The 25,349-nt window shown below is 40.2% G+C and overlaps 1 protein-coding gene across 2 annotated transcripts in view; it reads right to left on the reverse strand.

Moving 5' to 3' along the window:
- PLCB1 (phospholipase C beta 1) overlaps positions 1-25,349 on the reverse strand; it is an 856,985-nt gene that overhangs the window by 825,824 nt on the left and 5,812 nt on the right. For both annotated transcript variants that reach the window (XM_027560329.1, XM_027560330.1), the window contains exon 2: positions 4,776-4,853. In XM_027560329.1, the coding sequence (XP_027416130.1) occupies positions 4,776-4,853 (78 nt within the window). The remainder of the gene's footprint in view (positions 1-4,775; positions 4,854-25,349) is intronic.

Here is a 25,349-nt window from a genome sequence, read left to right on the forward strand (position 1 = left end):
CAACAGCAAATCAGAGCAGAGATACAATGGTTGCATCAAATTGACAAAAATTAAAATGTTTCTTAATAGTGTTGGTGGGAATTGAGGAAAAAGTTCCTCTCACACAAGACTGGAAAAGCTATAAAATGACACAATCATTAAGTAAAATTTAGGATATATATAGCCTTCAATCAGCAACTGTACTCCTCAAAATTTACCTCAGGGATGCCTGACCCATATACTCAGAGAGAGATACATAAGACGAAGTATTACTCCAAAGTACAAGACTGTTTTCATGTAGCCCCAAACTAGAAACAAATACCAAGAGTCCACCAAGGAGAATATTTTATTGTTAAATAAAATTTGGTCATCCATTCCCTGGGCCTCTCAGGTGACACAGTGGCAAAGAATCCACCTGTCAATGCAGGAGACGCAAGATACTAAGGTTCAATCCTTGGATCAGGAACATCCCCTGGAGCAGGGAATAGCAACCCACTCCAGTACTGATGTCTGGAACATTTCCTGGACAGAGGAGCCTGGTGTGCTACAATCTATGGGGTTGCAGAAAGTTGGACATAACTGAGTGACTAAACACACAGCCATTCCATGGGATATTATAGAGGTATAAGAATAATAAAGTGGATACACATGTACTTACATGAAAAGTTCTGTAAGACATACTGTAAAGTGAAAATCAAGTGTGTGGAAAAATAAAAATAGAATGATGTTATTTAGGATACAGATGGATATAAACAAAACAAAATATTTCCATAGTTAATACACACACAAATTCATTAAAGAGAGACCTGGAAATATACCATGAAGCTGTTCCCAGCAGTTGACTTCACACTGCACTGCACAGTTTGTGGGATTTTAGTTGCCTATTCAGGGATCAAACCTGGGTCCTCTGCAGAGTCTTATCCACTGGATCACCAGGCAAGTCCCACCAGCAGTTGACTTTGGACAAGGCCAGGATTGTGGTCAAAGGTGGGGAGGAGTCAAGGACATAAACAGTGCTTTACTCTCTTACAAAAAGAACCTGTTAATATTTGCAGGTTAGCAACAAAAAGAAAAATAAATATCTGTAACAGAAAAAGATCAAGTAGTAGGAATGCTTCCTTTAAAACGTGTATCTCTCCTTCTCTTCCTTTTTAATTTCATTATGTGATCCTCTTTCCCCTTCCCCAAGTTCCTGTTTTAGGGATACAAGGAAGAGTTTACTAAACTATACTGAACTTCTTGTATCTGAACTGGTGGTGACTAGTTTCATTTTTACACCAATCTTGGCCCAGGGTCAGGGCCTCAGGTTGCAAGGCAGAGGTCTACTTTGTTTCATATTCTAACAGACTATGTTTGGGTTCACCTTTTACATGGACCCCCCTTTTCTTCTTTGGCTCCCATACAGATTCTTCTTGTAGTTCACATGTTTTTCATGGATAATGCTTCCTACCTTGGTTTCCGGTCCTGACATGGCATAGCTCCAAAGAAAAGTCATAATTTAATTCAGGAAACCTCTTCCATACTCAGCCTGTACAAGAGCCCTTTCTCACTCATGATCACAAATAAACTGATCCTCTTCACATGACACGCACTGACATAAGAAAACACCCCATGCTTAAGATAGTCATATTCAGAATCTCGTTTCTGCTAATTACTGTCAGTAAAATTTACAGAGCCAACATTAAAAGGGAAAGAATGATTAGAATAAGCCCAGAGCTGATACCAAGGATGAACATTTCCCTTAAGATGATGTTCATGTTTATCTGCTCCCCACCAACCCCCAAACATGCCTTCAATGTTTCATCAGAAGCATATTTCTGCTACCTAAAGTTATTAGAAACACATTTCTGCTACCTAAAAGCCAGCTCTGGTTTTTTACATTCTTCAATCTGTTATCTGGGTTATCAATCTTCTTTGCCACCTACCAATTCTATGGTGGCAAATCAAAGGCTGGGTTATAGGACACGTATGAAGGTTCACAAAGAGCAAAATCAGTGGCTTCAAATCAGTGGTCCATGGTACAGTGTGGTCAGGACAGGAGAGAGGATCTGGATAAGAACCCATCAAATGTGAGGGTTCTCCTCCAGGGCTATAAAAAGAAAATCCTGTAACAATATTCTTTACTTCTTAAGCCACTCAGCTCACCTCTGAGCAGACTAGGCTTCAACCGATCACTAATCAAAGAGCTTCATAAAACAGGGAGCTTAGCTGGTGCTCGGTGATAACTTAGGGGGATGGGGGAGGTGGGAGGGGGCTCCAGAGGGAGGGGTCTATGTATACGGAAAGGTGAGTCAGCAGAAACCAATGTTTGTTGTGCAGCAGAAACCAATACAACATTGTAAAACAATTATCCTCCAACTAAAAATAAAGAAACATTTCAAAAAACAAAGGACTTACAGGCTTCATGGACCAAGGAGAAACACGGACAAAGATGAAAGAAGAAACTCCAGGGAAAAGAGGTGAATCACACAGATACCAATGCAAGCTTTCAAGCAGAAGTGAGGAGGGAATCGGGGGATAAACTTTAAAAAGTATCATATTTTTTTTTCCGAGATGTAAACTCTGTAGTACATGTGATAGATTCACATCACTAAGACTAACTGTCAATTAAAATATTTTAAAGAAAGTGGGCCTCTAAGCAATATCATGATTGCAACATTCAACCCATCCCTTCAAATAATGTTATGCAAAAACATGGACTTAAAGCTTGCCACTGCTCACCTGTGAGCACCATCTCTGCTCACATGCATTTAAGCTGCTAATACATCACTCACAGGGGTCCATCTCCTAGAAGTGGACTCATCACTCTCTCTGGCTCTAGAACTGGGCTTAAAGCCAGAAGATTACAAACTTGGAATCATGTAAAGTTTCATTTTTTCTTAAATTACCTCATCTTTTAGATATTAATATATGATCATTAAAAAAAACAAACCTCCAAACTCTGATATATGACTGATGGTTGACTTAGAAAGTGGAAAGTGAAAAATGAAACTACCATCTCTTGGCTAGAACTGAAAGATTGATGCTCATGAAAAGAAAAGTAATAAAAAGACAGAAGTATTGCTACCACAACATCTGTTTCATCTGGTCATAAACTGCATTACAACCAAGAGAAAATGGTCTGTATTCAAAAACTGAGTTTTTTTCCTGTATTTGAAAATAAGCATTAGTCAAAATACTGGGTTCATGGAACAAGAGATGTACATCAAAGAGCCTCTGGTCCTAAACACTTTCTCTTTCTCAAGCAAAGAAATATTTATGATTGGTTTTAAAGGGGAGCTTAACCGAGTTGCTATGAATTATTTAAAATCCCCAAAATATCTTCTGCTGCTTTTGTAGAAGCTTGATTTACAAGCTGAAAAATCAAACTGACAGTCCAGTCTCTTGTACAAATACCCAACTTTAAAAATGCTCTAAGCATTATAAATATATCTTTCATGAATATAGCTTCAACAGTTCTAAAAATAGCCTTTAGGAGGAAAAAAAAAAAGAAAAAGAACCCTTTCAAGCCATTGTTTTATACATAACAGCAGGAAACCAAACAGAATGTCAAAGCCAAAGTGATTAACACACCCAGTAATAAACATGAACAGTCAGTATGAAATCTTACTCAAACGCGGCTTTTGACATTAGCTTGGGGTCTATATCTGTGGCCCCACGTCTATCGCCAGAGGTGACTATAAGGCCCATATTCAGAAAGCAGCTCCAGGACAATAAAGGTAAAATCTGTCCTTTGGAAGATATGTTAAAGAGACACATTCAGGACTGACCCTGGGGGCCATATATTACTTTCCAGCCCCCTAAGAATTCCCCCGGGCTCCAACCTGACCCCAAACGAGCCACTGCACAGAGCAGTCTCTGTACCATTACTCACTGATGAAGTCCAGGTTGCCCCCAAAGGCAGAAAGCTAGGCTGACAGCCAATAACCCTGGATATAGAGGCGTAACACCAGGATGTGAAAAGGTTAATAGTGCCTCACAATTTGGTCCAGATATTTTATCGTTTCAGTATCACTTTGGCAAATCTCAATAAAACCTGCCCCATCTTTCCAAATATCAGAACTTACAGGACCAAAATATACTGTGGTCAGTCGCCTTGGAGATTCAAGTGCAGAACCACAGCATTGTCTATTGAAATAATAACCACTTTCTATGAATAGTCCGGTCTAACTGCCTGTTAAACTCCAAATAAATTTTATGATCTGCAGACATTCTACTTTTTAATAATTCAATATGGAATCAGCTCAATTGGTTCCATAATAAATGAGATTCTAAATTTATGATATGGTGGACAGAAAGCTAAAACAGGAAAAAATTCCCAAAAATGGAAAGACTTTTATTCCTGATTTTCTAATGTGAACCAATTATCAAAGCCAAATTCCTGACGAGGCTGGGAGGCTGCCTAAGCAACAAAGGGCAGAGGAAGAGAAAGGGAAAGTCACAGTTACAGTCATTGGGCCACAGGGGCTCTCTCATCCCTTTTCTTCATTCCCTATGGATAGAGCTGGGGGGAGACTTAGAGCAGTAACACCGACTAACTTCCCTCTACAACAAATGCAATTCACGGTTCCGTGCTCTTGTCCTGAAAAGTGCCAAATGTTCTAGGATTTAGCACATCTAATACTTCAGGCTACAGTCCTTGGAAACTCTCCAGACATTTCCATTTTAGGCATTCTTTTTAAGTAGAATCTTTAAATAAATTACAAAGAGTCATCCATGAAACAAATAGAAACCTGAATACTTTGCAAATCAACAACTCGCTGGAAAATGTAAAAGAGACATATCTCACTTCTTACCTTGTTTTGATCTGTCCAGTAAAAGAAAAATCCCTGAGGGTCAGTCCTCAAAATAATCGGAGTGACAACAGTGGAGTCCTAGAAGTGTAAGAAAACACATGTGTATCAATATATGCCACAGTAGAAAGTCTTACCTGGGATGACTTAACAAGTTAGCAATTAAGAGTTTCTCCAAGACCATCGATATTAGTAAAACTTTCAAAAAACTAACATGATATCTTTAACATCAGAGGATTATTAATTACATAACTGGAGATGCTCTCCTCATAATTAGAATACTATTTAAAAAGTAAAAGGTCAGTGATGCATGTATTTATTGATTGAGGCACGTTTTTAAAGGCATTGGCATGTTTTCTGTTAAAAAGCTATATTTAGTTTTCCAAATACAACACTAAACATTACACACTTTATATGATTAAAATTAATTAAAATCCATGCTTGAGGATATTATGTTAAACTACATTTGCTCTATAAAATGATCTTAATTGTACTAAAGAGAGTTAACACAGCATTTAGGTATTGCTATTTCCAAGGTAACAGTAAATAAGGCCATCTTCTACATTTTCAGAAAGCTATACACAAAATTGTTTCAAATTTAAATTTCACACAATAAAAAAACATCCTAGTCTTCTGAGTTTAAAGCATGCGTATTACAAAGCAAAAACTGCCTGCATTGTAATTACAATATTTAACATTTCTAAAATACGTGTTCTTTTCTTTTGACAATTTTCACAGAGGCATACCATCTGCACAAAAAAACACATGTCACTGGATATGGATTTTTATACTGAAACACTGAAGTCTTTGCAGGGATTGCATTTTTTTTAAAGAGACATAAATAACCAGTTTATTCCAACTTTTTCATACACATTATAACTGTGGTACGTCATATCCTCTTGATCAAAAAGATCTGTAATAAATTTAGAACTTGCAGAGATAATTTTGGAATTTAGAGTTATCTTCCTGATGGGTAGAGTGGATCTAAGGCTTTGTGCACATGGTAAGCTTTACTCTAAAGTCAGGTCAACTCGTAACTGCAGGCCAATCCCTTGAGCTCAAATCACAGCCTGTGCCCTCCCTGTGCCTCAATGTACGCAACAAAAACTGGGGAAAAAAATAAGATAATAATCATACCTCCCTCAGAGGTTTTAAGTTAGAATTAAATTTCATTCCTATCCCAAAGAAAGGCAATGCCAAAGAATGCTTAAAATACCACACAATTGCAATCATCTCACATGCTAGTAAAGTAATGCTCAAAATTCTCCAAGCCAGGCTTCAGCAATATGTGAACCATGAACTTCCAGATGCTCAAGCTAGTTTTAGAAAAGGCAGAGGAACCAGAGATCAAATTGCCAACATCTGCTGGATCATCAAAAAAGCAAGAGGGTGACAGAAAAAAATTTATTTCTGCTTTATTGATTATGCCAAAGCCTTTGACTGTGTGGATCACAATAAACTGTGGAAAATTCTTCAAGAGATGGGAATACCAGACCACCTGATCTGCCTCTTGAGAAATCTGTATGCAGGTCAGGAAGCAACAGTTAGAACTGGACATGGAACAACAGACTGGTTCCAAATAGGAAAAGGAGTACATCAAGGCTGTATATTGTCACCCTGTTTAGTTAACTTATATGCAGAGTACATCATGAGAAACGCTGGACTGGAAGAAGCACAAGCTGGACTCAAGATTGCCGGGAGAAATATCAATAACCTCAGATATGCAGATGACACCAACCTTATGGCAGAAAGTGAAGAGGAACTAAAAAGCCTTTTGATGAAAGTGAAAGAGGAGAGTGAAAAAGTTGGCTTAAAGCTCAACATTCAGAAAACGAAGATCATGGTATCTGGTCCCATCACTTCATGGCAAATAGATGGGGAAACAATGGAAACAGTGACAGACTTTATTTTTCTCGGCTCCAAAATCACTGCAGATGGTGACTGCAGCCGTGAAATTAAAAGACACTTACTCCTTGGAAGGAAAGTTATGACCAACCTAGATAGCATATTCAAAAGCAGAGACATTACTTTGCCAACAAAGGTCCGTCTAGTCAAGGCTATGGTTTTTCCAGTGGTCATGAATGGATGTGAGAGTTGGACTGTGAAGAAAGCTGAGTACCAAAGAATTGATGCTTTTGAACTGTGGTGTTGGAGAAGACTCTTGAGAGTCCCTGGGACTGCAAGGAGATCCAACCAGTCCATTCTAAAGGAGATCAGTCCTGGGTGTTCTTTGGAAGGAATGATGCTAAAGCTGAAACTCCAGTACTTTGGCCACCTCATGCGAAGAGTTGACTCATTGGAAAAGACCCTGATGCTGGGAGGGATTGAGGGCAGGAGAAGGGGACGACAGAGGATGAGATGGCTGGATGGCATCAGACTTGATGGACATGAGTTTGAGTGAACTCCGGGAGTTGGTGATGGACAGGGAGGCCTGGTGTGCTGTGATTCATGGGGTCACAAAGAGTTGGACACGACTGAGCAACTGAACTGAACTGAAATAGGGTAATTTGGGTAAAGCACCTGGATCAATTCTTGGCACATAAAAATATTTATTATTATTGTAGTAAATTATTGTAGTAACTTTTAAAAGTTGAATTATTAAAATATTAAATGACTATTACAGTATTCTTTTTTATTGGGGTAAATATATATATATATATATACACAAATATATATATATTTATATATACATATATAAAAGTCACCATTTTTAAGTGTAATGTCATTAAGTTCGTTAAGCAAAGTATTTAATGTACTTTCACACTACTGTGCAACCATGACCACCACCCATCCCCAGAACGTTTTCACCTTTCCAAACTCAAACTCCATACTCAATAAACACTAACTCACCATTCCCTCTTTGCCCCGGGCCCTGACAATCACCATTTCTGTATCTATGACCAGACTGCTCTTTGATAACTCACATAAGTAGCCTGGTGGGCTACAGTCTATGGGGTTGCAGAGAGTCGGACACAACTAAGAAACTAACACTCACGCATAAGTAGAATCGTACAAGTATTTTTCCTTTTGTATCTGGTCGATTTCATTCAGTATAATGTGCTCAAGCTTCATCCATGTCACAGTAGGTATCAAAATGCCCTTCCTTTTTAAGACTGAAGGGACTGGAAAGCAAAAGTAGGAAGTCAAGAAACACCTGGAGTAACAGGCAAATTTGGCCTTGGAATACAGAATGAAGCAGGGCAAAGACTAATAGAGTTTTGCCAAGAAAATGCACTGGTCATAACACCCTCTTCCAACAACACAAGAGAAGACTCTACACATGGACATCACCAGATGGTCAACACTGAAATCAGATTGATTATATTCTTTGCAGCCAAAGATGGAGAAGCTCTATACAGTCAGCAAAAACAAGATCAGGAGCTGACTGTGGCTCAGACCATGAACTCCTTATTGCCAAATTCAGACTTAAACTGAAGAAAGTAGGGAAAACCACTAGACCATTCAGGTATGACCTAAATCAAATCCCTTATGATTATACAGTGGAAGTGAGAAATAGATTTAAGGGCCTAGATCTTATAGATGGAGTGCCTGATGAACTATGGAATGAGGTTCATGACATTGTACAGGAGACAGGGATCAAGACCATTCCCATAGAAAAGAAATGCAAAAAAGCAAAATGGCTGTCTGGGGAGGCCTTACAAATAGCTGTGAAAAGAAGAGAGGCGAAAAGCAAAGGAGAAAAGGAAAGATATAAACATCTGAATGCAGAGTTCAAAGAATAGCAAGAAGAGATAAGAAAGCCTTCTTCAGCGATCAATGCAAAGAAATAGAGGAAAACAACAGAATGGGAAAGACTAGGGATCTCTTTAAGAAAATCAGAGATACCAAAGGAACATTTCATGCAAAGATGAGCTCGATAAAGGACAGAGATGGTATGGACCTAACAGAAGCAGAAGATATTAAGAAGAGATGGCAAGAATACACAGAAGAACTGTACAAAAAAGATCTTCACGACCCAGATAATCACAATGGTATGATCACTGACCTAGAGCCAGACATCCTGGAATGTGAAGTCAAGTGGGCCTTAGAAAGCATCACTACGAACAAAGCTAGTGGAGGTGATGGAATTCCAGTTGAGCTGTTCCAAATTCTGAAAGATGATGCTGTGAAAGTGCTGCACTCAATATGACAGCAAATTTGGAAAACCCAGCAGTGGCCACAGGATTGGAAAAGGGCAGTTTTCATTCCAATCCCAAAGAAAGGCAATGCCAAAGAATGCTCAAACTACCACACAATGCACTCATCTCACACGCTAGTTAAGTAATGCTCAAAATTCTCCAAGCCAGGCTTCAGCAATATGTGAACCGTGAACTTCCTGATGTTTAAGCTGGTTTTAGAAAAGGCAGAGGAACCAGAGATCAAATTGCCAAAATCCGCTGGATCATAGAAAAAGCAAGAGAGTTCCAGAAAAACATCTATTTCTGCTTTCTTGACTATGCCAAAGCCTTTGACTGTGTGGATCACAATAAACTGTGGAAAATTCTTCAAGAGATGGGAATACCAGACCACCTGATCTGCCTCTTGAGAAATCTGTATGCAGGTCAGGAAGCAACAATTAGAACTGGACATGGAACAACAGACTGGTTCCAAATAGGAAAAGGAGTTCGTCAAGGCTGCATATTGTCACCCTGTTTATTTAACTTCTATGCAGAGTACATCATGAGAAAGAATGTTTCTTCCAGTCCAGCTGGAAAAAACACAAGCTGGACTCAAGATTGCCAGGAGAAATATCAATAACCTCAGATATGCAGATGACACCACCCTTATGGCAGAAAGTGAAGAGGAACTCAAAAGCCTCTTGATGAAAGTGAAAGTGGAAAGTGAAAAAGTTGGCTTAAAGCTCAACACTCAGAAAACGAAGATCATGGCATCCGGTCCCACCACTTCATGAGAAATAGATGGGGAAACAGCGGAAACAGTGTCAGACTTTATTTTTCTGGGCTCCAAAATCACTACAGATGGTGACTGCAGCCATGAAATTAAAAGATGCTTACTCCTTGGAAGGAAAGTTATGTCCAACCTAGACAGCATATTCAAAAGCAGAGACGTTACTTTGCCAACAAAGGTTCGTCTAGTCAAGGCTATGGTTTTTCCTGTGGTCATGTATGGATGTGAGAGTTGGACTGTGAAGAAGGCTGAGCGCTGAAGAATTGATGCTTTTGAACTGTGGTGTTGGAGAAGACTCTTGAGAGCTCCTTGGACTGCAAGGAGATTCAACCAGTCCATTCTGAAGGAGATCAGCCCTGGGTGTTCTTTGGAAGGACTGATGCTGAAGCTGAAACTCCAATACTTTGGCCACCTCATGAGAAGAGTTGACTCTTTGGAAAAGACTCTGATGCTGGGAGGGATGGGGGGCAGGAGGAGAAGGGGACGACAGAGGATGAGATGGCTGGATGGCATCACTGATTTAATGGACGTGAGTCTGAGTGAACTCCGGGGGTTGGTGATGGACAGGGAGGCCTGGCGTGCTGCGATTCATGGGGTCGCAAAGAGTCGGATACAACTGAGCGACTGATCTGATCTGATCTGATCATTTTTATTTACTCATCCATCAATGGACATCTGCGTTGTTTCCAACCTTCTCTTATTGTGAACTATGCTGCTATGAAAATGGTCTACAAATAACTGTTTGCATCCCTGCTTTTAATTCTTTTCCATATATACTCAGAAGTGGAGTAGCTGGATCATATGATAGTTCTATATTTAATTTTCTGAGGAACTGCCATTATGTTTTACCCTGACATTCTTAAAATTCGTACTTAATGTGCAGTCTGAAAATATCCTTTACAAGGCTTGTGCTGCTGCATAGAACTTCAGCTGGAATTTTAAAATTCCAGAATTATTTCTAAATGTAAAAAAAAAGACATTTGGAAACAAATTTGATATTAAAATGCAAGAATAATTTTTAAAACATTTTAGGCTTCTCCTATGAGATTACATGCATAAAAGTTCAAAGCAATATTTCCAATAAATTATAGCAATATTTTCAGTTCCATTATATCACCTACTCTTCCAGAGTTGGGCGAAATAAAAGTTTCCATCAGGCTTCACAGAACACACAACCCCATTTCCAGGTAAATTTGCAATTAACCTGTAGATGTAACTTGTCATTCTCATGTCAGTTCTTTTTCTTATCAGGGTGTTTGACAAGAGTATTGGATAAGATTCTAATCAAAATCTTGGTGACAGTTCACTGCCAGGATCCCAGACAATCAAATACTTAAAGTTAGCAGAGTAAAACTGCTCAAATTTATATGCTGAACATTGTGTTAGGCTGTCTTGGTGCTTCTGATACTGCTATTCCTAGCTTATTCCTTCTCCTCCTCCAAAATTAAAGTTCCTTTGTTCAATATTGTTTTGACCCCACTCTTCCTGCCACAGTTCTTCTGCTAAATGATCATTTATCTCGGCTCTCTGCCTACTTCCTCCATAATCACCTCTAACTGGGACTTGGCATTCTTGCCATGCAAAGCAGGATCCTACCCAGAAATACATGAATATCCACTTTCAATTCCACTGGTTTTTTCTCCACCTCCCACATAGCAGCAAGTGTCTATTTTCTCCCCACAGTGAAGTAGCCACTCAACCCAGACCTCAAGTATTCCTTTTTAAATCAATTTTTATTGGCACACAGTTGCTTTATAGTGTTGCATTAGTTTCTACTGTACAGCAAAATGAATCAGCTATACATATGTCCTCAGCTGCTCGGTCATGTCTGACTCTCTGCAAACTCCTGGACTGTAGCCCTCTAGGCTCCTCTGCCCATGGGATTTTCCAGGCAAGAATACTGGAGTGGGTTGCCATTTCCTCCTACAAGGGATCTTCCCAACACAGGGATCAAACCCACATCTCCAGCATCTTCTGCATTGCAGACAGATTCTTTACCAGTGGGTCACCTGGGAAGTCAATGTACTCATATAACTCCTCCCCTTTGGATTTCCTTCCCATTCAGGTTAACACAGTACATTAAATAGAGTTCCCTGTGCTACAGAGTATGTAGCCATTTCTCCAAAGAAGACATATAGATGGCCAATGAACACATGAAAAGATGCTCAACATTACTCATTATTAGAGAAATGGAAACCAAAACTAAAATAAGATATCACCTTACCCTGGTCAGAATGGCCATCATCAAAATGTCTACAAACAATAAGTGCTGGAGAGAGTGTGGAGAAAATGGAACCCTCCCGCACTGTTGGTGGAAGTAAAAATTGATACAGCCACTATGGAAAACAGTACGGAATTTCCTTTAAAAATTAAAAATAGAACTATCATATGACCCAGTGGTCCCATTACTGGGCTTATACCCAGAGAAATGCATAATTCAAAAAGACACATGAATCCCAATGTTCATAACATCGCTATTTACAATAGTCAATTTAGGAAGCAACCTAAATGTCTATAAACATTTAGGAAGCAATCTAGACATTTAGGAAGACAACCTAAATGTCTAGCAACAGAGGAATGGATAAAGAAGCTGTGGTACATATATACAACAGATTACTCAGCCATGAAATGGAATGAAATTGTGCCATTTGTAGAGATGTGGATGAACCAGGAGAGTGTCATACAGAGTGAAGTAAGTCAGGAAGAGAAAAACAAATACTGTACATTAATGCGTATATACATTAGAAGAATCTACATGGGATCTAAAAGAAATGGTATAGATGATCTTATTGGCAAAGCAGAAATAGAGACACTAGACGCAGAGATCAAATATCCTTACTTGTCAGAATATCTGCTCTAGTTTGAAGTTTGAAATACATGGCCATCCTTCATTTCCAAGGCAACTGCAGCATTTCACTGCAGAATAACAGAGATAACTCTCATATGGTCTAGTTTTTATTCTTTCTCTCTCCATCAATATCTATGTCTATTCCATAGGACAGTGGTTTTCAAACTTTTGGTGCATCAGATTTACAGGGGGGACTTGTTAAAACACAGACTCTTGAGCCTTTTCTCTTAAGTTTCTCATTTAGGAGATATTCTCAAACCGGAATAGAGTTTGAGAATCTGCATTTCAACTTAAGTTTTCAGTGATGTCAGGAATACAATGATGCAAATGCCAAGAAACACCAGTAAGCTTAAAATGTAGACGTCCCTGTTTCTTGTAAGTAAATGGCTTGTATCCAGGAATTCAACTTTAATTTGCTTATTTAAAGTTTTAAGGTATTTTTCCAATAAACTTCCACCTTGAAAAGAAGAAAATTAATAAACACACTGTCTTAAGTTAGTAATTGTGGATAATGTACAGTAAACTTCTATGTACCTCTCTTTCCTTCTAGAAACCATTTCACTCTCAACTCTAACGCCTCAAAAGTGAAATGTATTATAATGATATAAGCTGCTGTTTTGCTATTTACATGAGTTCCCAAAAAAAGATTTTAGGTCAAATAAAAGACAGTCAAGGAACAAAGTAAAAGGCCTCCATAAAACCTCAATTTGGGGGAAAAAAAAAAGAAAGATAGTACAGCAAGAAAAAGTCACTGGAATCAATATTACAATCAACAAAATCCTATGACAGCTTTATTCGCTCATGATTTGCTCATCAATGTGCTGATATGAGGGCTTCTCAAGTGGCTCAGCGGTAAAAATCCACCTGCCAAAGCAGGAGACATGGGTTCAATTCCTGGTTTGGGAAGATCTCCTGGAGAAGGAAATGGCAACCCACTCCAGTACTCTTTCCTGGAAAATCCCATGGACAGAGGAGCCTGGTGGGCTACAGGCCACATGGTCACAAAAGAGTCAGACCTGACTTAGCAACTCGTGCTGATATAAAGCAATAATAAATGCTAATACAATGTTATATGACAATCATATCTCACTAAAATGATGAAATGTGAAAATGAATAACTATAAAGTAAATTACATATCCTGGGGTATGATCTATAAAAATACTGAATCAATATGCTGTACACCTGAAACTAACATAATAAATCAACCATACTTTAATAACAAATAAATAAAATGTCCTAAAGAAACTGGTAAGCAGTGACAAAATAATCCAAACTCCCTCCTGATAGTAGAATATTCTTTACAAAAACTCCCTGACCAAATAATAACAGACATATCCTAAAAATTTTTATCTGAGTTGCATTTAAACTTTAAATGGATTTTTTCTTTTGGTATTTATAAAATTTTAAGAGGTAGACACTATTATTATCCCCATTTTACAGATAAATAGACTCAGGTTTAACTTAACTAACTTGTCCAAGGAAACCTAGCTAAGCTAGTAAGGGTGGTACTGGGATTAAACCTTTAGGATAGACTCTACACCACTGCCACTCAGTGATATTTCATTATTGACCTGCTGAAGAGCTTCTTTTGAAATCTAGTTTTCTAATCATCCTCCATGAAATGTTAATATCACAGATGTTCTGAATATTTATTTAGACATTGTGTGTATACTGTGCTTTATATAAAATAAATAGAGTTAAGCTTTTTATCCCTCAAGAACCATTTTTCATTTCTTTGGAGATGATTTGGTCCCAATTGAGAAGGCATGCTCTCTACCTACGCTGCTGAATATGGGCTCACCTGAGACCACAAAGCATTTGAAATGTGACAAGTTTGGCCAAGATGTGTTATTATATTGATTATACATTTAAATCAATGAAAGTGGGAAAGCAGTAGTCGCTCAGTCATGTCAGACTCTTTGTGACTCCACAGACTGTAGCCTTCCAGGCTCCTATACCCATGGAATTCTCCAGGCAAGAATACTGGAGTGGGTTGCCATTCCCTTCTACAGGGAATCCTTCTCTACAGAGGGAAATGACGTGAAATACAGGGAGAAGTCAGCCACCTACAATGCCAGACTCCTATGCCCATGGAATTCTCCAGGCAAGAATACTGGAGTGGGTTGCCATTCCCTTTTCCAGGGGATCTTCCCAACCCACGGATCGAACCCGGGTCTCCTGCATTGCAGCCAGATTCTTTACTTTCTGGGCTGCCAGGGAAGCCCATGAAAATCAATATATTGGGTTAAATAAAGTATATTGCTAAAATTAATTTCACCTGTTTCTTTTTACTTGGTTTAATATGGCACTAGAAAATTTTAAATTTCTAGTGTGACTTATTTTATATTTCTACTGGGCAGAGCAGCTCACAGTAAGTATTCTCCTTAATAGGGAAATCTTTTTCACAGTAAACTTGTTTAGATAATTCTAGCTAGAAAGTTTCAGTACTTTTTCCTATGTATGCAGCTACCATTCAGTTTTAACATCTAAGCAGTCCAAAATCTAGTTGCTTCCAAGTGTCAATTCTTCAAGTATCTGAATAGAACCAATACACTGCTGCTCTCTGAGCTCTCCTTTACCAGGCCAGGTGCATAATGAACTGAATTGTCCCTCTCCAAATTCATATGTTCAAGTGCTATGCAGTGCTTCAGAGTGCAACCTTATCTAGAGACAATCTTCACAGAGATGATTCAGTTAAAAGAATTTATTAAAGGTGGGCCCTAATTCAGTAGGATTGGCGTCCTTATGAAAAAAGAAATTTGGACACAGACACATACAGAGGGAAAATGACGTGAAACACAGGGAGAAGTCAGCCACATACAAGCTGAGAAGAGAGGCAACAAGTCCTTCCCTCAGGGTCCTCAGGAGGGGCCAACTCTGTCAACACCTTATCTCAGACATGCAGCCTCCAAAAAAATAAGAAAATACATTTCTGTAGTTTAAGCCTCTCAGTCCATGCTACTTTATGGACACCTCAGAAAACTGATACAAGCTGTAACAGGAAGGCTGTAACCCATTTTTGCCTTTTGTCGAGGGCCAGCCCACAGCCCCACAGCCCACACTGTCAGAAAGCCCACCCACCCACCGAGGCTGACTGTGGGCCTGACTCCACGGTGAGTCCACGTCCTCTTGCTACTGAACAAGAGAACACAAGCGGCAAGAGATGTGTGCTTCTCAACTAATCAATGTTCCAGAGTCAACAAGGGAAAAGAACCGGCCGTGCTCTAAGGGATTACCCTAGACTTGCCTCAGACAAGCAGCAGAGCCAAAGATGGAAAACACATATATGATGGGGAAGAGTCATGTGAGAGAAAAAGAATTCCCAGGGTCGCAGAAAATCAGATGTGATGCCCAACAGATGTCAGCAACACAGCCCTGACTATGAGATACACATGCACACACACACACAGACACACAAAGACACACACACACACACACAACAAAGATGGTCTTAGATGTTTGAGTATGAGACTAGGATCAGTGAAGTAAACCCAGGTGCAACAGCATGCATGAGAAGCTTTTCCCCAGGGTCTGTCCAGTCTGAAATTTCCCGAAGAACAGGAAAGCAGAGGAGGGAAGAAAGTCCAGGATGGAGCAGGCAAACAGTGGAGAGAAGTGCCATTAAAATAACTGCCATTTACTGACAAGTATAAAAATCTCTTTTAACAAAATACAACAAACAGTTGAAAGCATGCGCCTTCAAATACTATACAAGGTACTGCAGGTCTGTACCAGGGATTCAAATGAACATCCAGATCTCCCAACCAATCATTTAAGGAAGATATAGATGTAGGTCTGGTGGCTGTAAGGTGGCATCTCGCTGTGGTTTTATCATATTAATGCATTTCCCTGATGACTAATGACAAGTGATAAACATCTTTTCACACGCCTACTAGCCATGTGCACGTGCACGCACATATAGTGATCCAATACTTTTTGTATATGATAATGTCTTCTTTCCCTTTCTCTCTCTCTGTCTCTCCCTCTCTTTGCCTATGCCATACAGCATGTGGGATCTTGGTTCCCCAACCAGGGATCAAACCTGCCCCTGCAATGGCAGCACAGAATTTTAACCATTGAAGTATCAGGAAGGTCCTGGCTCAACACTTAATCAGTTAAGATTTAAATCAATGGCTTACATTTTAATCAAGGATTTTGAACCAGGGCAGTTTTGCTCTAGGGAAATGCTGGCCATGCCCAGAAACAATCTTGGTTGTTACACTGGCAGTTTTTTACTGGCGTCCAGTAGATAGATGCCAGGGATGCTGCTGAACATCCTACAGTGCACAGGCCAATCTCTTTAACAAATAATCATCTGGCCTCAAATGTAAATAGTGCTGAGGTTGAGAAACTTCACTTAGTGGCTTCACATTGCCTTCATGATAAAATCCTGCAATGGCCTAAGCAGCATATATGCAACCCCTTGCCCTCTCTCCTCATTATCCGAGCCATTGAGCTCCCCATTTGCTTATTCTTCTCTGTCCTTCAAAGTCCCCTGTGCCTTCCCTCCTTGGGATGCTCACCAGTGCTGTTCCTTCGAACTCACACACTTCCATCCTCTTGTTAGCTGAAGAACTACTTATAACTCAGGTCCTTCCCTACACAGAATTTCTCTAGGGACTCCTTCCAAACTTCTTACACTCATTTGTATTTTTGCACTTTTTTCTGTAGTACTTAGCACAAGTAGAGTGACATCCCTTACCTCTCTTTGCTGAGCATCTATCTCCCCTAGCAGAATATCAACTCCATGAAGGTGGGAACCAAATCATTTATCATCATCAATCTACAACACTAGCAAAATGTCCAGCTTATAAGAGGCATCAATACACATTTAAAGTAGGAACTCTGAACAAAAGGGTGGATGGAAGGAAACTGCAGAAAAAGAAGCAAGGTCGATTCTGAAAAATATCAGCTGGCAAAATATCACCTGCCAATAGCATTGGCAAGAGAAACCAAAGCAGTGGCAAAGGCAGAACAAGGCTCTGGAGGACAGGTGGGAGGGGAGGAGAGGGCAGGGGGAGCTGCATCTCCCCGCAGAGGAAGGGAGGAGGGGGAGGGCGGCAGCTGAAGAGGAAGGTGGGTGGAGGGCTCTGCTGGAGTCTATGCCTGCATTTGTGGGACTACAAGGCGTATTTCCATGTTCTTAGAAGAGCGTCAGCAGAATCTTTCACAGACACTGTCAAAGGGGAGGATAATTATGAATCCAGGATCCAGAGAAACCAGCAGGCATGGGCCCCCGGACACGGAGAAGGTACGCTGCTTCCCCAGGAACAGAAGAGAAGGCAGGACCATGGAGGTGATCCAAGTACCTTGAACTAGGAGTGGGGAAGGGCATACATCAATGCTATTGTCCTGGTAACTTCCATTCCCTCTATACAGAAGAAACAGTGTAGGTGGAATTTTTAGTATTAATAATATTTTAAAACTATATGTCTTTTACTTGCTATTTTTCTCATTTTGGCGATAAAACTCACATATTCATTTTTCTCCTTGTGAATCATTATCCTGATAGAGAGGATGTTTTCACAACCGTCAGTCTTTTGTTCATCACTCCCAACACTTCTGAGTTTCTTTAAGGGCAATTTTCCTTGCAAAATCTGGGTAAATGTGTATCTTCAGAAAACAGAAGCCACTGGTAACATCCAGAATAAGAGATGTAAATACACTAAGCATCATAATTTTCAACCAATATTGAATCACAATTGAGTGCACCCTCAACTTTAAGCCGTATTTAGCCTTCACAGGAAACGCATGCCTGTGACAGCAATCTACGTGCTGACAGTAAACGTTTTGCTTCTGGAACTCACATGGAGAAACCAAAGTTAAGAAGGCCGCAGAGTCCCTCAGACTCCGGGAGATTTCAGAGCAATGGAAGGATGGACCCAGCACCACACGTGACATGGCATGAAGAGGTCTTGGGAGCGTGACTGTCCTCCAAGTCTCCCTAAGACCGCCCGCCTCCCTTCCCAAGAACCCACTGTGAGGGAGGCACACACTAGATGATTCCTTTATTCTACAAACATTCTCTGAGCACCAAGTCAGTGCCAAGCCTCTGCTTTGTCCTAGGGAAAGAAGATGAATAACACAGAAGCCCTGGTCCAGTTAAGGTATCACCACCTCCCTGGAGGTACCTTCCTGTCCTGGCAGCTTATATCTGACCTCTCAGTTGTCACCACCTTGAATTCCTGCCTCTTGCCTGGGCTCATGGGGTAACTTCTACACTTCCGTCATGCCCACCTTATCTTCCATCTTTCAAGATCAAAAATTTCTCATAGGAAGCTGTGGGATCAGTCTTAGGGGAATCCAACAAAAGACAGCATTTGCAAGTATGTTCAGAAGAGAAAAAGATGGAAAAGCACATGTAATGAGTCTTGTTAGATACAAAAGTGTCACTTACTAGGTAATGAAAAAATGACCTTTGCTTTAAACACCATTCTTAAATATCTTTCCATAAGCATGTTTTATACTGACTAATGTAGAACATTTGAAGACTAGACTGTCTTTGTGCCTCAAAGCAGCAATGAAGTTTTCCTACATTTCCAAGTCCTATGTTGTATAACAAAAATGGACTTTGTGTGTACATCATAAAAATATTGCAGCTGTTTATGTAGACACTAGCAAAGAGGGATGAGTTTGCAAGGATCTCAGCCTCATTTGTATGAATCCTAAAATCGGGGGATTCTTTGGAAAAGTCAGTGAAGCACTTTCAGCTTGTATTCATTTGAATTCTATTAAAAGCGTTTTGTTACCCAAAGGTTCCTGTTTCAAACCTGTTTGCCACAGTAGACTGGAAAGTGAAGTTGCTGAGTCGTGTCTGACTCTTTGCGACCCCAGGTACTGTAAGCCAGCCACACTCCTCTGTCCATGGGATTTTCCAGTTTAGAATACCAGAGTGGGTTGCCATTTCCTTCTCCAGAGACTAGAAGAGGCCCATAATTTAACCTAAAGACCCGACTTTGCCTCTAACTAGTTGTGGGCAACTTGGGCAACCCACCACCCACTAGCCCCAGCTGACATCTACATAAAATAGGAATAGTAACACTTGATACAGAGAAAGCAATGGCACCCCACTCCAGTACTCTTGCCTGGAAAATCCCATGGGTGGAGGAGCCTGGTAGGCTGCAATCCATGGGGTTGCAAAGAGTTGGACACGACTGAGCGACTTCACTTTCAGTTTTCACTTTCATGCATTGGAGAAGGAAATGGCAACCCACTCCAGCCTGGAGAATCCCAGGGACGGGGGAGCCTGGTGGGCTGCCATCTATGGGGTCGCACAGAGTCGGACATGACTGAAGCGACTTAGCAGTAGCAGCAACACTTGATCTTTCCCTACCACTTGAGGTGGTCTTGATGACTGAATGGGCATGGCTATAAATAAATAATGGCCTTCCCAATGGCTCAATGGTAAAGAATCCACCTACCAATGCAGGAGACATAAGGAACAAGGGTTCAAACCCTGGGCCGGGAAGATCCCCTGGAGAAGGAAATGGCTGCCCACTCCAGTACTCTTGCCTGGAGAATCCCACAGACAAAGGAGCCTGGCAGGCTGCAGTCCATGGGGTCACAAAGGGTTGGACACGACTGAGACAACTTAGCATGCATAAATAAATGATAGTGGTTTGTAAATATCAGGGCCTGTTACTAGGACTCACTCTCAACACTGAACCCAAGAGGTAGTATTATAGCAAAACTCATTATACTCAAATGTAATATTGAAGGAGAAAATTACATAGGCTGTGTGGATAGTTATTGCATCTCAGGACTGAAAGTCACGGAATCCTAGAACCGTAAAAGGCCATGTTGGGCAGGTATTAATGAAGGAAACAGAAACCTCTCTGGAAGCTTTGTACACAAAGGAATTTAATCACAGGCACTTGACAGCATCATTAAAAGGACCGGAGAAGTAGACTTCAGGTTGGGTCTCTGTGAATGACCCTGGAATGTGATACACTGACCCTGGAGTGGAACCGCTGCCTCCACTCCATTCAGAAAGGTGAGAAATCAAGACGAAACTCCTGAAGTCACACACACAGCAGCTTAGCTGGACAAAGGAAGAGTAATCCGAGAACAGGGAGCAGCCATGATGGCCACCACCTCTCTGCAATCAGACACAGGGAAAGGACACAGAAGACAGCACTTCTTCCTGCAACAATCCACGTGTCTGCAGAAACAACTCAGAGACGGCAGAGAAGGGGCCTCCTTCACAGATCAGCCTTCCACAGCCCATGCAAGTGCATCTCATACTAGTGGGGCTGAATTTACAGCCAAAATAGTAGATGCTTCCAGGAAGTCCAGTAAATATGGCTTTAGATTCCCAGACTCTGTATTATAAAAAGTCCCACAAAGAGGATGAGGGGATGGATGCTAAGTGACATTCAACCAAACAGCACACTTGACAGAGAATCCTAGTCAGCCTCCTTCATCATTTTTTAATCGACTGGACCACTTGCTGACTGGCTCTGGGATCTTTCTTTTTCAGCTTATTTGGCCTCTTCTACAAAACAAATCAAATTAACTTTCCTTTACCTATTTTATAAACAAGTTTCAAAGAAAAATTGATTTTTAACAGCGAAAAAGATTTTTTGCTGAAAATAGATTTTCTTAATCTATGTATCAATGTTATATATTAATAGCCACCATGACTAGTTTAGATAAAAGCACTTTGCTAACTAATTTGTTCTCCTTGAACTTGTTTATAAAACTTCACTGTGATGAAAAGAAAAAAAAAAGAGCAAATATTGTGAAGTAAAAACGTCCTTGCTCAAGAGGGAGGGGATATATGTGTATTTGATTCACGTCATTATATAGCAAAAACACATATTGTAAAGCACTTATATTCCTATTTAAAAATAACAGTAAAGAAAAGCATACTTGGAATTGGGCTTCTCAGGTGGTGCTAGTGGTAAAGAACCCGCCTGCCAATGCAGGAGACACAGGTTCAATCCTGATCAGGAAGATCCCCTGGAGGAGGAAATGGCAATCCACTCCAGTATTCTTGTCTGGAGAATCCCATGGACAGAGGAGCCTGCCAAGCTATAGTCCATAGGATCACAAAGAGTCAGACACAACTAAAGTGACTTAACACACACACACACACACACATTTGGAATTAAGAAGGAAAAAAAAAAAGAATCCTTGAAAACCATATGTAGGATGCTTTTAATTGCCCTTTAACACTAAATTTTTCAAAATTTTATATAATAATGTTTCTCCATTGATAATAATTTTGTTTCTTGATAAATGCATATAGATTTAATCAACATCAATTATATTTCAGCATTTTTCAGAAAAAAAAAACAAAAACAAAATAAAAGTTTCCCCAAATTGAAAATAATATGTGAAGAAAATAATAAAATCAAATCTCAGAGCACAAAGTGGTCAGAGGGGAACCTGAAGAATTCTCCAAGAGTCTAGCTTTCTTTATATTCTATTTCATTTACTTTTTTTTTTTAATTACAGAAATCGATGGCATCCTCAGGGTCTCATGTGTAAATCTCAGAAACACGTCCTAGTTCCTTACCTTAGCGCAATACAGGGGCACTGGCTCTGATTGTGGGGTCTGATAAGGAATAGATGGGGAAAGGGGAGCATTATGAAATCTATCTGAGCAGATGGAATTTACAATAGGATCCAAAGCCTGAATAGACCTTCTATTAGCTCCAGTAACAGGAAAACTAAGGCCTTCAGTTACAAAAGATTTGTCATTTAGGTGGAGACCCAGAGTGTTAGTTAACAATTCACAATCAATCCCATTCCATTTTCTACCAGCACTCCTTGTTCATGATAAAGTGAAATGATCCTGATAAGAAACACCTAACCATAGATAACGAAGCTTGATATAAAAAAAGCAAACTGTTCCTGGCCCATTTAAACAGTCATTGCAGGTAAACATCATTTGAAGGTATTTACTGATAGGATAAAACTTTCCTGGGAAGGATTGGAGATACGCTAATAGCCAGGGTAAATTATCCTAATGTGCCACAGATGGGAATATCAGGTCAGGGAAGATAAGAGAAAAACTACTAGAGAAAAACACATTCCAGAAACAGCACTCTACTACTATGCTTTGCTATGCCAATAAAAACCTGTAGGCATTATATTTCTTTGCTCAATTACCAGAGTTTTGTTTAACTGTTTTCTCCAGGGGGCATTTACCTGCTTCACTTCCCAGGCTTTAGGACAGATAGATAAGGATCTAATCAAGGTCCATCTAAACCCAGGATAAGTCATTTTTGTTATTGCTGAAGAAGGTCCTAAAGCAGTAATAAAAGTGCTTTAGGTTTTTGTTTTCATTGAAAATAAAAAGAAAATAGCTTTCTTAGATCAAAGAGAAGCAACAGCAACCTATAGAGCTATAAGTCAGAGGAGTGGGTATAGGGGGCTGGAAGGCAGCACTCAGGACCTCGTAGGTGAGGGCTGGCAAAGCAGTTTATCTCGATCTGGTGCTGATCACAGCATTCATTTGGTGAAAACTGATCCAGCTGGACACAAGGTTTGCAAGTTTAACTTCATGAATGTTACACTCTGATCAACAGCTTGAAATAGGTTTATTGGTTCACTTTGGAAAAGTGATATTCTTACACTTAAGGCTGCAGTAATCACTGTCAATGAGAAAGTCACAAAAGCTCTTTGGAAATGAAAAGCGGACGTATCTGAGCATATTTAAGTTGAGAGGGCTTCCCTTGTGGTTCAGCTGGTAAAGGATCTGCCCACGATGTGGGAGACCTGGACTTGACCCCTGGGTTGGGAAGATTCCCTGGAGAAGGGAAAGGCTGTCCACTCCAGTGTTCTGGCCTGGAGAGTTTTCCTGGAGACCCCATGGACTTTTCATGGGGTCGCAAAGAGTCGGACACAACTGAGCAACTTTCCCTGAGAGGGCACCTGCCAGCCCTCTGGGGCTACCTTTGGATCCACAATCTGCCGACCAGCACTGTTTCTCCCTTTCTCTCAGGCAGCTCGCTCCAAGTGAATGCTGCTGACTTCCCACCTCAGAAACCTTCCCATCTCCTTCCTCATTAATATCGTCAGTATCATCTTGTCACCGCTTTGGAAACTGCAAACTTCAGATTCTACATAATCCGAAAGTTCTAACTGAGCTTTTGTGTAGGATGTTGGGAAAAGCACGATATACTACTAAGGTTTTTTATTATCATTACCTGTTTTAGCTGTGGGTTTTCTGGTGCAGAGGGCAGAGTGGTGTAGAAAGGAGAGGGCGTTACTTGCTTCAGTTCTTCAGCCTTTTTCCCAAACAATGTACCCAGTCTAGCAATTATGACTTTCCAATGTCAGATTACTCTTGTGACATACAATGTACAATGCGAGATTTACATGTATCTATTAATATATAACTTTTTCTTGCTAAATCACAAGAATATTGTTCACTGTTTCCTCCCCTTTCCAGGCATCAAACCTGTGTACTTATTCTGTGTGTGGGTGTGGGGGGGTATATATTAAGGTTTTTAAGTAGAAATAAAAATTTAGAACACTTTGGAAATTGACTTGCTTTAAAGAGACAGAGTGCTGATTTTTATATATTTTTTATACATTTATATATTTCTCTGAAATACATTTTTTAAAAGGGTAAAAAAATGGATTTTTTTTCCTTTTCAAATTATAAAGCATGAGAATCAAAATATACATTAAAGGAAATGGCAGGAAGGTCTAGCTCCTCCCACTTGGATTATAAAACTGTCATCCAACACATACTGACCACCTTGATAGAGTTCACGGCCCTCTGATTATTGGGAGACCATCACTCTTCCCAGGTGGCACTAGTGGTAAAGAACTTGCCTGCCAATGCAGCAGACACCAGAGACGTGGGTTCGACCCCTGGGTTGGGAAGATACCTGAAGAAGGACATGGCAGCCCATTCCAGTATTCTTGCCTGGAGAATTCCATGGACAGAGAAGCCTGGAGGGCTACAGTCAGGGTCACAAAGTCAGACACAACTGAAGTGACTTAGTAGGTATGCATCACTTTAAAAAGATGGTTTAAGAACGTACTATATAGCACAGGTAACTGTACTCAAAGCTTTGTGGTGACCTAAATGAGAAGGAAATCAAAAAAGGAGGGGTAATCATTGAGAAAGTCCCTGATGCTGGGAAAGATCGAGGGGAGAAGAGGGTTTCAGAGGACGAGATGGCTGGACGGCATCACCAATGCAATGACCATGAACTTGGGCAAAGTCCAAGAGATGTTGAGGGACAGGGAGGCCTGATGTGCTGCAGTCCACAGGGTCGCAAAGAGTTGGACACAACTGGGTGACTGAACAACAACAACAACATATGTAAACATAAAGCTGATTCACTTTGCTGTACAGCAGTAAAAACACAAAATTATAAAGCAACTATATTCCAATAAAAATTAATAAAAAATAAAATAAAGATTAAAACATACTTTATTGAGTGTTGTGTGTCAGGCACCAAACAGAGCAAGGCATGTACCTTTGCTCTTTTAATGGTACCAGCTACTCTGTGCAGCAGGAGATACTACAAGCCTCACCTTACACATGAGGAAAATGAAGTTGCAATGCATCAAGCTATTCATCCACAACTGATCTCTGAATTTGGAGGGTGAGAGTAGAGAAAAGGAAACAATCAAATGAGCAGCCCTCCATGCTCCAAAGTTTGTGGAACAAAGACACAGATCTTTAAGAGGAAGAATGGGCAAACTTAGAAAACAGATTTTCAATGATCCATTAGAAAGCATAATGGTGCACTCAAAAATGATGAGTTTGGGGCAAATCCAGGACTGGGAAACCTTTGTCTTTTCCTCCACATCCTGTCCAACATGGAGAAATGAGAGGGGTCAAGCTCATAAT

The sequence above is a fragment of the Bos indicus x Bos taurus genome, chromosome 13, assembly GCF_003369695.1.
Source record: "Bos indicus x Bos taurus breed Angus x Brahman F1 hybrid chromosome 13, Bos_hybrid_MaternalHap_v2.0, whole genome shotgun sequence".
Classification (NCBI taxonomy): Eukaryota; Metazoa; Chordata; class Mammalia; order Artiodactyla; family Bovidae; genus Bos; species Bos indicus x Bos taurus.